The 16378-nt window shown below is 45.8% G+C and overlaps 1 protein-coding gene across 4 annotated transcripts in view; it reads right to left on the bottom strand.

The window, feature by feature from the left end:
- FAM53C (family with sequence similarity 53 member C) overlaps positions 1-16378 on the bottom strand; it is a 41137-nt gene that overhangs the window by 2560 nt on the left and 22199 nt on the right. For all 4 annotated transcript variants that reach the window (XM_077265552.1, XM_077265554.1, XM_077265551.1 and 1 more), the window contains one exon: positions 26-783. In XM_077265552.1, coding sequence (XP_077121667.1) covers positions 26-783 — 758 coding nt within the window. The remainder of the gene's footprint in view (positions 1-25; positions 784-16378) is intronic.

Below are 16378 nucleotides of genomic sequence, written 5' to 3'. Positions count from 1 at the left end.
AAAAAACAAAAAAAACCCACGTTACCTGGTTCATCTTGTAGAAGTCCAGAGAAGGACGATGCCACCGTGCATCTTCCTCGTGCCTTCGCTTGATTCCACATTTCCTTGTGTCAAGGTCACAAGGCTGCGATTGGCTGCGGGGCAAACATTGCTGTCGCCGGACCAGCTCTGGTGTGGAAGGTGGGGAGCTGCTGGCTGAAGGAAGGAACCGTCCTGCATCCTTGATGTGTACAGGAGAGAGGGAAAACCGGCGCTGCAATGGAAAGCAGCTTGGCCCTTCTGTGTTCTCCCAGAATATAGTGGTTGGAGAAAGGGTGTAGGGACACGGCGATTCCCGGCACAGAGCCAGGCTAAAGAAGGGAGGGCTGTTGGCTTGGATGCAGCGAAAAGAGGCACTGGGGTCATTTTGGAACCTGAGACTGGAGACCCCTTGGGATGGACTTTGAGTCTGCACTCCCAGTACTGCTCCAACCCCACCACTATTACATCTCCTCTTAACAGGAGTCCACACTTTAGAACCACTAGGCCTCCAAATAGGCCTCCAGCGCGATAGGTCCTCTGGCACTGATAAGGAGCGGCAGTGTCTTTTTGTAGGTGGGGCTGGAGGTGTTGCAGAATTCCCTTCCTCAGGTGCTTGTGAAGGGCTCCTGCTGTTTGGGGAGTTCTCTCTACTAAGAACAGGAAAATGGAGACTCAGACTGGAAAGATGATGGCAACCAGGTCGGATTCCTTCTTCAAGTTCAATTTGCGGACAATGACTGACAAGCCCCCAGGAGCGGTCTTCTGTAGAAAAGGAATACAGTGTTAGGTTAGATGCCACAGCCACAACAGGAGACCTACACACATTGTAGTACATTACATGGTTTAAAGAAGACTGTCTTCATGGACACGAGGCAAAGATCAAAAACACACATAGCCTTATGGTATGCGACGTTGCGGCGCACCAACGCATATTGTGGAAGTGCCGCACAACGGGGGCAGCGGATGCGGTTTCTCAACGCATCCGCTGCCCCATTGTGAGGTGTGGCGGGGGCGGAGTTCCGGCCGCGCATGCGCGGTCGGAAAAGATGGGCACGACGCACCAAAAAACGTTACAAGCAACGTTTTTTAGTGGCGACGGTCCGACGCACGACGGTTGCAATGCGTTGCACTGCGTCGCTAATGCAAGTCAATGGAGAAAAAACGCATCCTGCAAGCACTTTTGCAGGATGCGTTTTTTCAACAAAACGACGCATAGCGACGTGCAGTGCACGACGCTAGTGTGAAAGTAGCCTTAGAGCTAAAGTTCTAGGTCTTTTACAACACACACACACACACTATATGCTACAGATCTTCCCTCTAGATTTGTGGACAGTAAATTAAAATGGTTATCCAGCAAATAACACCTTTTATCTGCAGCTAAGAGGGCATTTTTGAGCAATTTGGGCATGTCAAGACAGGACAAGGAAGAAAACACTAGTGGAGAGCAAGAAAGCGTCACTTCTAAATTTAATTTATTTTTTTTATAAAGCTATAAAAAAAAAAAAAGATTTTTGCAAAAGAAATAAATAAATAAATTCCTTTGCTAAATATCCCCTATAACACTCAGACATTCTAGAGATATAGTTATTCTATATTTTTCTACGGCAAAATACTTGCTTTGACAGAAGCAGCATATAACATCCAAAGGCACAGATAGGGCTCTGAATTGCCTGCTAACTAAAGGGAACCACGGGCAGCATGAAACCAGGTCTGCTTGTGGCATTTCAGAGGACACATGGCTGACTGACAAGTCTCTTGACAGGAGAGAACTGTCAATCAATAACAGATGGGAGGAAGCCGGCCAGGGAGCCATGTTGGACTAGTAAAGTGTCTCATTATAGACCCCCTGGCCAGCTTTCCAAATTGTTTCAGAGAAATAAAACATACCTGACTGCAAGTCAGCGAACAAATGTTCTGAAGAACCCTCATTCCCAATTATAAGCCTTAGAAGGGACTCTCTTGCCAGGTCAAAAGTGGTCAGATGTTGCCTTTATTTTATTTCTGCTACTCAACTATATATTCTGCGTTTTGGTTTTATAAAATCTGCTACATACTTCCAGACACATGGGCCTTTTTAGGGTAAATTTTGATGATCTTTACCAAGGGGGCGTTACCCACAAGATTCTCTGGAGTCATGTCTTTACAAAAGGAAGCTCTGTATTACACCATTAGCTGCAACCCCTTGGAAAGATTATATAAGTGAGGGCAACAGAAAAAAAGGCCCATTAGAGTGCTTAGAGGAATTATGCCAGTGTAGTATGCGATGTATACCTAAATACAGGTACCAGAATCCACAGTATTACTTTCTAACCATATTATCTGGTCTGTGACAAGGTAACCTAAAAGGGCAAGACCGATCTCTCGAAAGTTGAGCATGTACAGTATGTTTAGAAAACATTTAGACCAGGTTTAAAACTTCATATGGCATCATTAACTTAGCTAAAAGAACGTGTCCTAATAATACACTAATCATCCATCAGCAGGACGGGGTGTTTGACCACTGGGACCCAAACAATTAAGAGGATTTTAGGACTATATTCTCTCAACGGATCAGTAGTGTGCATGTGTGACCACAGATAAAAAAACAAAAAACACGACATGACGCCCAGAGTGGATCCAGAACAGAGGAACACATGTGGACGTTAAGGTGGGGGACTTGTACACACAGGAAGGATTATTCTGAAAAATTTCTTGAAAGTACAACAGGGATAACCCTATAGCTAGCCATTATAGGACTCCTATGCTCCACTTTCACCAGTTGCCACCTCCTCTTCAAATTCTACTCGAGTTGAGAGATGACTGCAGAGTGATCTTTCACATACACGAATCAGTGGATTCCTGTTTTGTTTTTTTAAACAGTAAGAGGCAGTAACAATCTGGGGGACATTATACTGCAATACTGAGCTGGATTGAGGTAAAAGACTTGTTAAAAAGTTCTACATAAACGGTGTCTCCCTCTGTCCAATTCTTTACTGTCCTTCATATTCTTCATCACCCGTCCCTCTTCAGAGAGTATAAAGAAATATAGAAAAGTTGCAACATTTCTATTTTGGTTGTGACATTATGCATGTGAAGAATGAAGTTTGAGCATGGATTGAAAGTATACAGTTGTGGTCAAAAGTTTTGAGACTGACATTTTAGTTCTCAAAGTTTGCAGCTTCAGTGTTAGATATTTTAGTTAGCGTTTCTATGGTCACTGAAGTAAAATTATCAGCATTTCTTAAACTTTCGTTAACACATACATTACGTTTATGCAAAAGACACAATATTTAAAGTGTTGACCTTTATTTTCAAAACTTCTGCAATTCACCCTGGCATTGTGGCTAATGGGCTCTGGGACAAATCCTAACTGTTGACAACCCAATCTTGTCTCGACAGTTCTTGGAGTTTATCACTATTTGTGTTTGTTTGTCTACCTGCTTTTTGAAGATTGGCTACAGGTCCTCAATGGGATAGAGATCTGTGGAATTTCCTTGTAATGGACCCAAAAGTTCAATGTTTTGTTCTCCGAGTCACTTATTTATCACTTTTGTCTTGTGACATGGTTCTCCATAGGGCTGGAAAACCATAGTCCATTACCAAACTGCTCCTGGTCATTGGGAGAAGTTGCTCTTAAAAGATGCTTAGATACCAGATTTAGAAAATGTGAGCGCTACCATGAGTTCTGTATTATTCTAACAGTGAAGCATCCCGAGACCATTCATGTGTGGGAGAGGCTTTTCAGCCAGGTGAGTGGGCTCACTCATCGTTTTGGCTAAAACCAAAGAATGGTATCCAAGCATACTTCAAGAGAAACTTCTCCCAACAATCCAGGAACATTTTGATGATGAACAAAGGTTTCCCCACCATGATGGAGACCATGGCAAGGCAAAAGCGATAGCTAAGTGGCTCAGTGAACAAAACTGACATTTTCGATCCATGGACAAGACACTCCACAGACCTGAATGTCAGTAAAAACCTACGTTCACGTCTCAGAACGCTGGTGGACAGTGGCGTAACTTGAAAGTCATGGGCCCCCATGCGAAAGCTCCAACGGGGCCCCAAAATATTTTAAATCTTTAATAGCAACAGTCTTTTTCTATAGGCCAAAGGGACTTTTAGGGCCCCCTAGGCCCCAGGTGCGATTGCAACCCCTGCACCTGTTGTAGTTACACCCCTGCTTGTGGACAAACAACCAGGCCAGAATTGGTTACTAACATGTAGAATTGTTAACAGAAACCAGCATGCTTGGGCAGATTTCTAAAGACTTGAGGGGGAAAAAAAAAAAAAAGGGGGGCAACACTCTAAAACACATAGTGATAGTTTTTAACGTTAAAAGTGAACATAAGTCAATCGAGTTGAACCTATACCCTAACATGTTGAGCCAAAAGGAAGGCAAAAACCCCATGAGGCAAATGCCTATTGCCATATACTAGGGGGAAAATTCATTGATGACATCAAATACAGCAATTAGACTAGTTCCCTGGAAAAAAGTCCCATCCTTGAAAACATCATCTCATCATGCAAAGAGCTCCTTCTCGATCCTTAAATCTAGAGGCACTCTAGCTATCCCTGCTCCCTGAAATACTTCTAATGATGAAGATGCCTGGGCTCAGTACCTTGTTGAGCTCCTGAATCATCCCTCATCTGTAACCTCCCTCACCCCGGGAAGTGGAGAGTTACTGTATTTAAGAATACACAAGCAGACAGACTAACAAGGGAAGACATACAGGGATAAATGAAAATACCAATCACACAAACATACACTCACAAACAGCAGAGTGGAACACCAGGAACTAAAAAGGAAGGAACACACAAATAGATGAGGATATGCACACAGAGTCACCAAGCAACAGTCTTTAGAACAGGGGTGGAGAATCATTTTCTGCCAAGGGCCATTTGGATATTTATTCCATCCTTCGGGGGCCGTACAAACTCCGCCCACAAAGTACATCCTGACTCTGGCACTGGTTTCAGGATGTAATCTTTCATTGCATGCCCTTCAGTGTTCAGTAGAAGACACTGTGTGTGCTAACAGAGCAAGAAGAAATTAATGAGCTGGTTGTAATCAAAATAAAGCTCCCTGCCCAAGAATGCGGTCCTTAAGAATCTGTTTGGGGCCTGCAAAGGCCATCAAGGGCCGGAAATGGTCCTGAGGTCCCCAATCCCTGCTTTAGAACAACACTCCCAACAAACACCTCTAATTCCATTATTCCACACCAGGCAGTATAAAACTAACACTGGCAATTCTGAATGCTGGGGAGAGTAAACCCCCGATGGAAGATTCATTGTAAGGAGATAGAGCCAAAAGTGTCGCAATCTATCTGGTGGTATCCATCTTTTAAGCCATGCACAAAAATCGGGGTCAATCACAGTCTTATGCGCCACTGAAAAGACAGACACCGCTGAACAGAGGCTGAGTAACTCTGTCTGCCACATTATAGTGAATAGTTCTGTCTGAATCACGTGTTTTGGAGCTTTATATGGTAATCCCAATGTAAGTGCTCAACGTAGAGAACAAAATAAATGTCAACAGGATCTTAAAAGTCATCCAAAATATTATGTACCCCAAAATGCTACCAATAAAAGCTTCAACTCACCAAAAACAAGTCCCTACTCAAGTCTATCATATGTTAATAGAAATCTAGGGAGACTCAAGCTTACTGATAGCACAAAGGTGTTGGTAACCAGGGCTGTGTAAGCCAAACCTCCGACTCATCAATTTCCCTTGTGATAGAAATATATATATATATATATATATATCATGTAGATCTCACTTGCATGTATACTCCTCTATACTCATATACTCACAGCTAATATATACATTATAATCAATGGCTTAAAGTGGCTGACAAACGGATATAAGCCAGACAGACTGTATGGGGGTTTTCCAGGCAAAAGTGGAACAACGCCAGATGTACTAAGTGCTGATCAGATGTCTCAACTTTGTCCTAGATGCAGAGCTACATTTTAGTTGCTTAATCAGCATTCATGTGAATTAATCACAATATTCCATATATATTTAGATAACCAATAACAGAGGAGCTAGACAATATGGTAATTAACTAACCACTCCTTTCTATATGCAATTAAAAAACTATGTATGTACAATAAATCATCAGTATTGATGGAATGTTATTGAGACAATGGTGTGCAGTCTCATTCCTTGAGCGCTCAAAATACTCAGTCTTATTGGGAACGGCCGCAGCACACACAGGGATAAATTTATCCAAACCAAATTTCCATAACAACTGGCGCCCAACGTGGGGCGTGGACGAAACACAGGGGACCCTGCTGACTGGAGAGACGGAGGTGTTGGCCACGGCCTTGGTTCACGGGACGGAGACTGCAGTTCCATAAGTAAGGTAAGAAAGTTATCATCTTACCTGAAAGTCCCCTGTGCCCAGTCCGGGTCTATACCTCTTGCCGGTGAGGTGTGGTCACCACCGCATTCCCAGGTAGTGTAAAAAGTCTGAGCCCGTATCCAAACCCTGGGATATAAGTCAAGGTGTCTGCTGTGTGCCGTGTATGTGTTCTGTGTTTGTGTAGATCTGGGAGACAGTTGGATTGTTTGTGGTGGCTGGGTAGCAGACGGCAGGAGGTCAAATAGCTCGATAAGCTATCACAGATTCCCGTGCAGCAGGAGGGACAGGTAGTCCCATGTTCCAGGCTCGGATGGTGATAGCTTAGAGGGCTGCCACAGATTCCCGTAGCCGGCGAGCCAGTCAGGGCGACCGGACTGGAGGGTGGTAGAATTCCCGCTTGTTGTGCTCCTCACTCAGGCGGCCCGGGCATATGTGTGCCCAGTGCGATTGGCAATGTTTCCCAGAGCAGTTAGCACCTGCCACAGAATAAAAGGGCGTCGGTTCTCCCGGAATGTCTGTATCTGTTTCTGTTTGTATCACGTATTGCTGCTTTAAGTGCATACAATTGTAAAAGAAAGTTTTTTTTTTTCCTCTTTTTCTGAACTTCCCTTTCTGCCGCTGGCAAAGATATATCCATTGTAAATCACACTGTCACATCTGTTTTTTTTATTTTTTTGCTAAGTTTCCTGTTTCTGCAATGCTGGCTATGGTGTAGCAATTTTTGAAGAAGTGAAACTAAATGATATCTATCATTTTTGATGTGACATACATGTTTTCAGATACGTGATTTTAGACATTGGATACAGCAGCATAAGAAAAGGGGAAGTGTGTGTCTGCGCAGAGAGGGGAAAAAATACAAAAAAAAAAGCCGTTTTAACTTTTTACTCTTGAAGGTTTTCCTTCTGTCTTTTTTCATTTTAACCTTTTTTTATTGAGTTTTCCAAAGTTTTCCTTTCTGTCTCTACTTTTTTTAAAGTTTTTCATTTTGTATCAAAATTTTAAGGTTTTGGTTGTGTACCAAGGTTTTGATGGTTTTCTTTTCTTTTGGTTTTAACTTCTTGTACCAACTTTTTAAAAGGTTTTCTTTTTGTGTTTTTATATAATCAATCTTTCTGAAGTTTTTTTGCTGTTTTTTTTTCCTTTTTTGTTTGTTTTTCATTTTGGTTTTTGCCATGGGGTATAAGGTGGCCAAGCAACAGGAGGGTCTTTTACTTCCTGATGAGAATTCCTCCCCCTCATGGACTGCAGAGGGGGGAGGAATTCTCTTCTCCATCCTCCTTTTTCTCTTCTTCTCTCTCACTCTCCTTCCCTCTCCTCTTTCTCCACACTTTTCTTCTCTCTCCCTATCTCCTCCACACCTCTCTACTCCTCCTCTCTCCCCTCCTTTTTCACTCACCCTCTCTCTCCTCCTTCTCCACTCCCCCACCACACCTATCTTCTCCCCGTTTCTTCTCCACTCCCTTCAACCAATCCTCCTGCTTCTTCGCTCTCTCTCCACCGCCTTCTGCACACCCCGATTCTCCTCCTTTCTCTTCACCACACCTTTCTATCTCTCCCTCTCCTCATTCTCCTTCTCCACACCCCTTTCCTCCTTCTTCACTCACCCTTTTTCTCTCCTTCTCTCCTCCTTCTGTTCCTTTTTCTCACTCTTCACCTCCTCCTCCTATACACCTTTCATCAACTTCTTCTTCAAACAATGTGGTGCTTACAGCACAAGGCACCCCTTCTATGTCACTGGCACAGTCCAGCCATTGCCAGTTGTGATATCGGGGAAAGAAGGTAAAAATCCCCCTACACACAATGCAGTAGGCAACCTCCAGACACATCAGGCAGCAGACAGCTCAGCCCCGGGTGCAGAGGGGGGAGGACTGGACTGACATCTGCAGATAATGTACAACTTCAGCACCGGTCAGAGCTGCCTACATTCACAACAACATAGAACTAGAAGCCTAATCCATCACAGCTTCAGCAAGGGGGGAGACATCCTCACATAAAAAGGCAACTTCTAAGTCCAATATCAGCCTGTGTATGACCCCTGTACATGCTATCACAACTATTCCTCTGATGAAGATGAAGAGGGAACATCATACATGCTGCCCAGTACTAGGAAAGGAAACCCACAGGCACCAAGAATGCAGGGGCAGATAGAGGCACCACCATTACACTATGTGCACTTCACCCCAAGTCAGGTGACCAGCATTCTCAAGAATCTTCCAGACCCAGGGATGCATCCCATGCCATTTTACCGAAGAATGTAGCAGAACCAGCGAACATATGCAGCCACCTGGAATGATCTCTGGGCCATAAATGGAAATAAAAGCAGGTGATGCACTCTGGCCAATCATGAAGGAACAATTCAAACTTCCAGCAGAATTAGATGTACACGCTTGGGAGTCAGGGCCACAGCTAATTGAACAGCTCAGAGAGTGGGCCAAAGGCAGATTGGCAGGACAAGCCCTCAGCTTACATGACACGAGCCAAGACAAGACAGAGTCTGTAAAGAAGTTTCATGGCAGAGTAATGCAAGTATTCCAAGACTTGGGCTTCACCATTCATAACCAGATACACAGGCAAATGTTGGCACAGGCCTTTGTGCATGGACTGAGACAGCCAATCAGGAAACCACTTAGTGGCTAGGCCTGAGAACAGGTCAATAGCAGTGGACTGACAAAGCAAAACGGGTTATGTGCGCCTAGGAGACTGTTTATTGCCGATTGTCGCCAAAACTGCCATTATAGCGCCACAAAGAGCGCGAAGAAGGAAATGGGTGCCATGCTGCTGAGAAAGCCAGAAGGGGAGCCAGAGGTGAAGACGCTGCAAAGTGCCGAGCAACACACCAGAAGAACCGCTGCAGACTCCAGAAAGGAGACACCGACCTCAATAAGGTTAGCAAAGGGGGAAGAAGTGATGGCAGATGCAGCCGCAGCCCCTGTAATGCTCCAAGACCTTGGGTTGGATGCAGCCGCCGGTCTCATGGCACCCCCGGGCCTCGCCACGGACGCACCTGCAGGCCCCATCTTACCACCGCAGCTTCAATCAGCAGGCCGGACCCCGCCGCCGCTACAGTGCCCATCATACCGTTGTCCACAGTAGCCAAAGGGACTGAGTCCCAACCAGGGGGTGCAGAAGACAGCCCCTCATGGTGACCACTGACCTGGAAGAGGCAACCACCCTACAAAGACAGAAGAAGTGTCAAGTGTTACATCTGTGGCAAGTTTGGCCATTTCTGGAACCAGTGCAGAGCACCCATACAACCCAAGAGTTGGTCCAGAGAAACAGGTCAAGGAAGAAGTGCAGAAAGCAGTGAAGTACCCCGTCCAAAGGACAAGGGCAAGCAAGCCAGGTCCGCAAGACACTACGCTCCTGACATGTAAAACCCCATCTGCAGGACCGATACCTCAAATTACCCTGAAAGTGGATGGCGTTGTCAGATCTTTTCTTCTGCACACTGGTGCAGCCAGAAGTGTGATGACACTTGTGGAACTCGCTGATCCCACCTGCCTATCAGAATCCTCTGTGCCTCGCATGGGCATTGATGGTCAAGTCAGACATTCTCAGCTTACAAAGCCTCTGAGTGTGTGCACTCAGCCAGGACACTCTATCCTGTCCCAGTTTGTGGTGTCAGGGACCTGCCACTCAACCTGCTGGGAGCGAACCTACTGCAGAAGCTGAAGGCAACCAGTGTTCCAGGAAGATGGGACCGTGACACTTTCTTCATCCCTGACCCAAGAAGAATCGTGCTGGCGGCCCTACAAGAACCTCAAACAACCGATGACGCCTACCTAAGTCTATGGTCTAAGGGACCCCAGGGCGTGAGAAAACCTCAAGTTGCCCCAGTACGGGTGTCACTCAAGCCAGGTACCCCGTACCCTCTTAAGGCCCAGGCCAGGCCTAGAGTCAAGCTGCCTTTGACCAACTGAAGGTCTACCTGGAAATAGGAATCATTGTTCCTTGCACATCGCCCTGCAATAGCCCGCTTTTCCCGGTCAAGAAAAAGACTGTAAAAGGAGAGCCAGCCAAGTTCAGAATGGTACATGACCTGAGAGCTGTGAATGACGCCACGGTGTTTGAAACTCCAATTGTGCCGAATCCGCACACTCTGCTCTCAAATGTGCCTTCTACAGCAAAAGTGTTCACAGTGACCGGCCTGGCTAATGCTTTCTCCAGTGTTCCCCTTCATCCGGAAGACCAGTTCCTGTTTGCCTTAACGCACCAGGGGGCAAAGCACATATGGACAGTGATGCCACAGCGGGCCCTGAACAGCCCTTCACAGTTCACTAAAGCAATATCCACAGTCCTCGCCAACAGGGTCACGGAACATGCAGAAGCAACCCTGCTACAATACGTGGACAATCTACTCCTTTGTGCACGTGTAAAGCCCATTCCTTGTCTCTCCTACTCTACCTGGCGGAGCAGCACTGCAAAGTCTCAAAGAACAAAGTCCAGTGGTGTCTGAAGCGAGTTACATTCCAGGGACACTGTATTGCTCACCAGACGAAACACCTGACAGATGACCGGAAGACCACAGTGGAGAAGATGGTTCCTCCAACAACTCCAAAGTTGCTACAGGCCTTCCTTGGTCTAGTTTCGTATTGCAGAGCCTGGATACCTGATGCCAGCAATAGGCCTACCCGACTACACGAAGCCATTCCGTCTCTACCTGATGGAAAAAGAAGGCCTTGCTACTGGAGTCCTGACGCAGCTTCAGGGGGAAAGCAGAGACCTTTAGGCTACTTTTCAGCTCGCCTGGATCCAGTTGCAAGGGGAGCCTCTTCCTCCTGCATGAGAGCAGCAGTTGCAGCACACGCCCTCCTGGACAGGACTGCTGATATCATTGGAAAAATCATTGGAAATCCTGGCTCCGCATGACATCTCAGCAACTCTAAACCAAACCCAGCCAAAACATCTCTCCACCGCCAGGCATCTTCGCCTCCAGTGATTCTCTACTCTTGCCCGACAATGTCACCATCTCCAGATGCACAGTCCTCAACCTGTCCACTCTACTCCCACTCCCAAGGGGGATACAGATATGGACCCTCAGATGAAAATTCTGATCAAAATCTGCATGATACCTTCCGTAGGGATCTGGATTTGCTCCGGACAGGTGACCATGATTTCCTGTTGCATGATGCTGAGGCAACAGCAGGACGACCCAAGGTGGCAGAAGAACCATTGACAAACCCAGAGTTGATCCTCTCTGTGGATGGCTCCAGATTTGCAGATGATGAAGGAAGATTCCACACGGGATGTGCAGTGACCAGCAATCAAGAAATCCAGGGTCCAGAAGTCTGCTGCCTAGTCTGTCAGCCCAGGAAGCAGAACTGATAGCGCTGACGAAGGCCTACCAGATGGCAGAAGACAAGACTGCGAACATGTATACCGATTCGAGGTACTCGCATGGCATAGCACACGACTTTGGACCCATCTGGGCTGCAAGGGACTTCATCACAGCAAGCGGAACAACCGTGAAGCATCATGGAGCCATTAAGGACCTGCTAAACGCACTTCAACTTCCAAAAGTGGTGGCAGTACTAAAAGTCAAAGCGCATGGAAAACTAAACACAGTAGAGGCACGAGGCAACAACGTGGCGGATATGGCAGCCAAAGAAGCAGTCAAAGGAAGACAATATGGAGAAGTGGGAGAGGTCGTAGAGCCGGACGGCTACTACAGGACGGCTGAAGACAGGAAACCTGACAAGATGACATCCTGGGATCTGCTCAAAAAGCTGCAAGAGCAAGCCCCAAAGGACAAGAAGGAATGCTGGATGCGGAAGGGAGCAACACATGAAGAAGGAAGGGTATACTCAATGGACTACAAACCCTGTTTACCCCGAAGCATGTACCCTATGGTGGTCCAGTGGGCACATGGGCCCACACACAGATCAAAGACACAGATGAATGATCTGATTGGTGCTTACTGTTTCGCTCCAGGGATCTCCACCCTAACAACCAAGTTCACTAGCAGCTGTTTGACCTGCGGCAAATGCAACCCCGGAAGAATGGAGAAAGTTCCCACACATCTTGCCAGACCACTGTACCCCTTCCAGAGGATCCAGATAGACCACATCCAAATGCCGCCAAGTGGAGGATTCGAATATGCCCTTGTGGTCGTGGACGTTTTCTCAGGATGGCCAGAAGCTTTCCCAGTGAGGAACCAGCCAGCAAAGACTACTGCAAAGAAGCTACTCTCAGAGACAAGATATGCAGCTATGGGGTCCCAGAAGTGATCGAGAGTGACCAGGGACCCACATTCACAGCAAATCTCACACGAGAGATCTAGTCAGCAGTAGGGTCAGACTTAGGCTTACACACTCCTTACAATCCCCAGAGTAGCGAGAAAGTAGAAGGTCTGAATGGGACACTTAACAGGATGTCGAAAGTTGCCCAAGAGACACGCAAACCTTGGCAGGAGACACTCCCAATCACACTACTTAGTGTAAGGCACACTTCCAGAGGCCCAGAAGAGCTGTCACCATAGGAAATTTTGTTTGGGTCTAGTCCCTGGTTAGGGGTATCCTTTCCCTCAGCAGCTGACTATGCAATATGATACTTTGTCTGCTTATGTAATTGAACTCACCAAGAAACGTGCTAACATCCATTCTCGAGTTTTTTTTCTTCATTGCCAGATCCAGATTGTGTCCGGTACGCACTCCTTGAAGCCAGGAGACTGGGTGTTGATGAAAATAGTTTGTAAGGAGAACACCACTCGTTCCCAAATTTGATGGTCCTTTCCAAGTGCTGCTGATGACACCAACCTCTGTGAAACTGGAGGAAAGACCCACTTGGATCCACTCATCGCATTGCAAGAAAGCTCCCCTACCAGAGGATGACACCCAAGCCAGAATGATGTTGTGGATGCCCTGCCTGACCGAATAGATGACCTACCTGATAAAGAATACACACCGCTCACTACACATGCTGTTGACTAAGAGACTAACCGCCCATTTGCGAAAAGTCTGTACGGAGTGGGGCGTAGGCGCTAGGCTTGCGTCAGTTCACCGGCAGCACAAAAGTTGCAGCGCTTTGGAACAGGAGGCTAGTATTAGGGCAAGTGATATCTAAGGGGGGCTTGTGATAGAAATATATATATCATGTAGATCTCACTTGCATGTATACTCCTCTATACTCACAGCTAATATATACATTATAATCAATGGCTTAAAATGGCTGACATAAACTGATATAAGCCAGACAGACTGTATGGGGGTTTTCCAGGCAAAAGTGGAACAACGCCAGATGTATTAAGTGCTGATCAGATGTCTCAACTTTGTCCTAGATGCAGAGCTACATTTTAGTTGCTTAATCAGCATTCATGTGAATTAATCACAATATTCCATATATATTTAGATAACCAATAACAGAGGAGCTAGACAATATGGTAATTAACTAACCACCCCTAACCACTCCTTTCTATATGCAATTATAAAACTATGTATGTACAATAAATCATCAGTATTGATGGAATGTTATTGACACAATGGTGTGCAGTCTCATTCCTTGAGCGCTCAAAATACTCAGTCTTATTGGGAATGGCCGCAGCACACACAGGGATAAATTTATCCAAACCAAATTTCCATAACACCCTGACTCAGACTCCACAACACTGGTCACTACTGAGCACGTACATAAAGTGCAGCACAGATTCATCTCAATTAAAAGCAAAGATCATTAGATTAGGAACAGAACAAACATTTATAGGACATTTCATAGCTTTCCCAAATTGTGAAATTTTTTTTTACAGCACATCCTGCATTTAACTGGTGTACCCAATTTAAACACCTAAATATATCCACCCCTGGACGAAGCATTTCATTGCGAAATGCGCGTCGGGTGTGGTGGGTCCCCAGGAGCATTCTTTTGGTAACTATACCTTTACTTACTTTTTTCTATACACTTGTATTATCTATCTTTGATGCTTTATTGTACATGGTCACACAGTTCCATTGGTTACCTGCATAAAATCCTGGCCAAATCCTTAACGTGGAAACATACCCTTGGAAGTTAAAGTCCGCCCATTTTATTCTTGGGTGCGTATCTTTCACAGCCCATCCACCTGCTCTTGATTTAGGGTATGTGCACGTGTTCAGGAGTTCTTGCAGACATTTCCTGACAAAAACCGGACATTTCTGCCAGAAATCCGCATGCGTTTTTTTCGCGGTTTTGATGCGTTTAAGCTTTTTTTTTGCGTTTTTTTCACAATGCATTAAAATAGCAGGAAAAACGCGAAAAAAACGCAAAATTAATGAATATGCTGCTTTTTTTTGCGGAAAAAAAACGCACCCTGTGCACAAAAATTGCAGAATGCATTCTAAATGATAAAAATACATACATATGCATCCTATCATGAAAAATCCTGAACATGTGCACATACCCTTACAGCTCCAGGAGACTCCTGCTGGATAGGATGAGATATGAAACAGAAGACCACTGGAGCTGTCAATCAAGAACAAGAGCACAAAGACCAGAGGAATAAGGCGGAGTTCAGACAGACGCATTTTACAATCCAACTGCAATGCTTGAACTCATGAAGGGTCTCCTGACCTTAAGAGTAAGTTCACGTCAGGAGACCAAAGAGCAAGTCTGGGCCTTATGGCTAATAACGTACTATAAAACGGAAACTTCAAGCTCCTCATCCCCAATGCAAAAGGCACCAGGTCCAGGTGATAATGATACCTTTGCACCCTTTCTAGTTAAACACCTGACATTTCCAATTAAAAAGAAAGCAGTGACAGCCAACGTGAATATTTTTTCTATCAGTAGACACTTAAGCTCATGAAAAGTTTTATTTTGCTATGGCTAGTCAACTTTTAAAGTACAGACAAGAATAACCTAGTATATTTGAAATGAACCAGCACCCTGTTACAGTACCTCCAACAAGGTGCAGGAAAGCATTAGATTATAACAGTTGTCCAGGTCATCAATACCAGATCAATGGGGATCTGACACCTGGTAGTCTCATCCATCAGCTGTTAAGGAATAGGGATGTTTATATTGTGGAGGTCTGGGACAGGACAGCTGTGTACACTGTCATAGCCTTCTCAGGTACAGCATCTGTGCACCGCTCTCCTGACTAGTGGCTATTCTCAGGTACTTGAACTCAGCTGACCAAGTTCAATGACAGATGAATGGAAGCTCTCAAAAAACCAGCCCTTACAGTGTATGGAGCTGTGCAGTTCCAGCCCTGAACATGGGCATCCATTTGCATGAGCACAATTTACCATTTGGGCAGTGTTCCCCAACGCCAGTCCTCAAGAGCCACCAACAGGTCACGTTTTCAGGATTTCCTTAGGTGATAATTGCATAGGTGAGATAATTGCATCATCTGCACAGGCAATAATTCCATCACCTGGGCCATACTAGGGAAAACCTGAAAACATGACCTGTTGATGGCTCTTGAGGACTGGAGTTGAGGAACACTGCAATTAGGGCATGTTCACACGTCAGTTTTTTTGCTGCGAAAGATGCAGCATTTTACTGTCTCAGCAAAGTGAATGAGATTTCTGAAACCTCACGCACATGTTGCCCATTAGGCCGGGTTCACATTGCGTTGCTGGCGTCCGTTAGACCGACTACATTACACCGCGGCATAGCGCGGCGTAACGTAGTGTTAACGCCGCCATTAATTGCTATGTCGGACGCATCACTAGCGCACGCCCACAACGGGCGTGTGCTAGCGATGTGTCGTCATTGAGTGACGGACCCTGAGATGCGGGCTGCAGTGCTTCCGGGTCCGTCACTGCTAGCGCAGATAGAGCTAGCAGATGCTCTATCTGCGCTAGTGCGATGGAATGTTGGCACTTACGTTAACGGGCTGCTGTTAACGCATGTGTTGAACGGGCTGCTGTTAAAGCAATGTGAACCCGGACTTATTGAAAACCTGAAGCATGTCAGTTCTAGCAGCGGTTTTCACCCATCCTAAGGGTATGTTTCCACGGTCAGGATTCCCTGCACTTTGGACACAGCAGATACCCCGCTCCGCCCCGTTTGCGGAGGTGTTCATTGAACACATCCGG

The sequence above is a fragment of the Ranitomeya variabilis genome, chromosome 5, assembly GCF_051348905.1.
Source record: "Ranitomeya variabilis isolate aRanVar5 chromosome 5, aRanVar5.hap1, whole genome shotgun sequence".
Classification (NCBI taxonomy): Eukaryota; Metazoa; Chordata; class Amphibia; order Anura; family Dendrobatidae; genus Ranitomeya; species Ranitomeya variabilis.
Note: the sequence above shows the minus strand (reverse complement) of the source record. Positions and strands in the feature narration are given on the sequence as shown.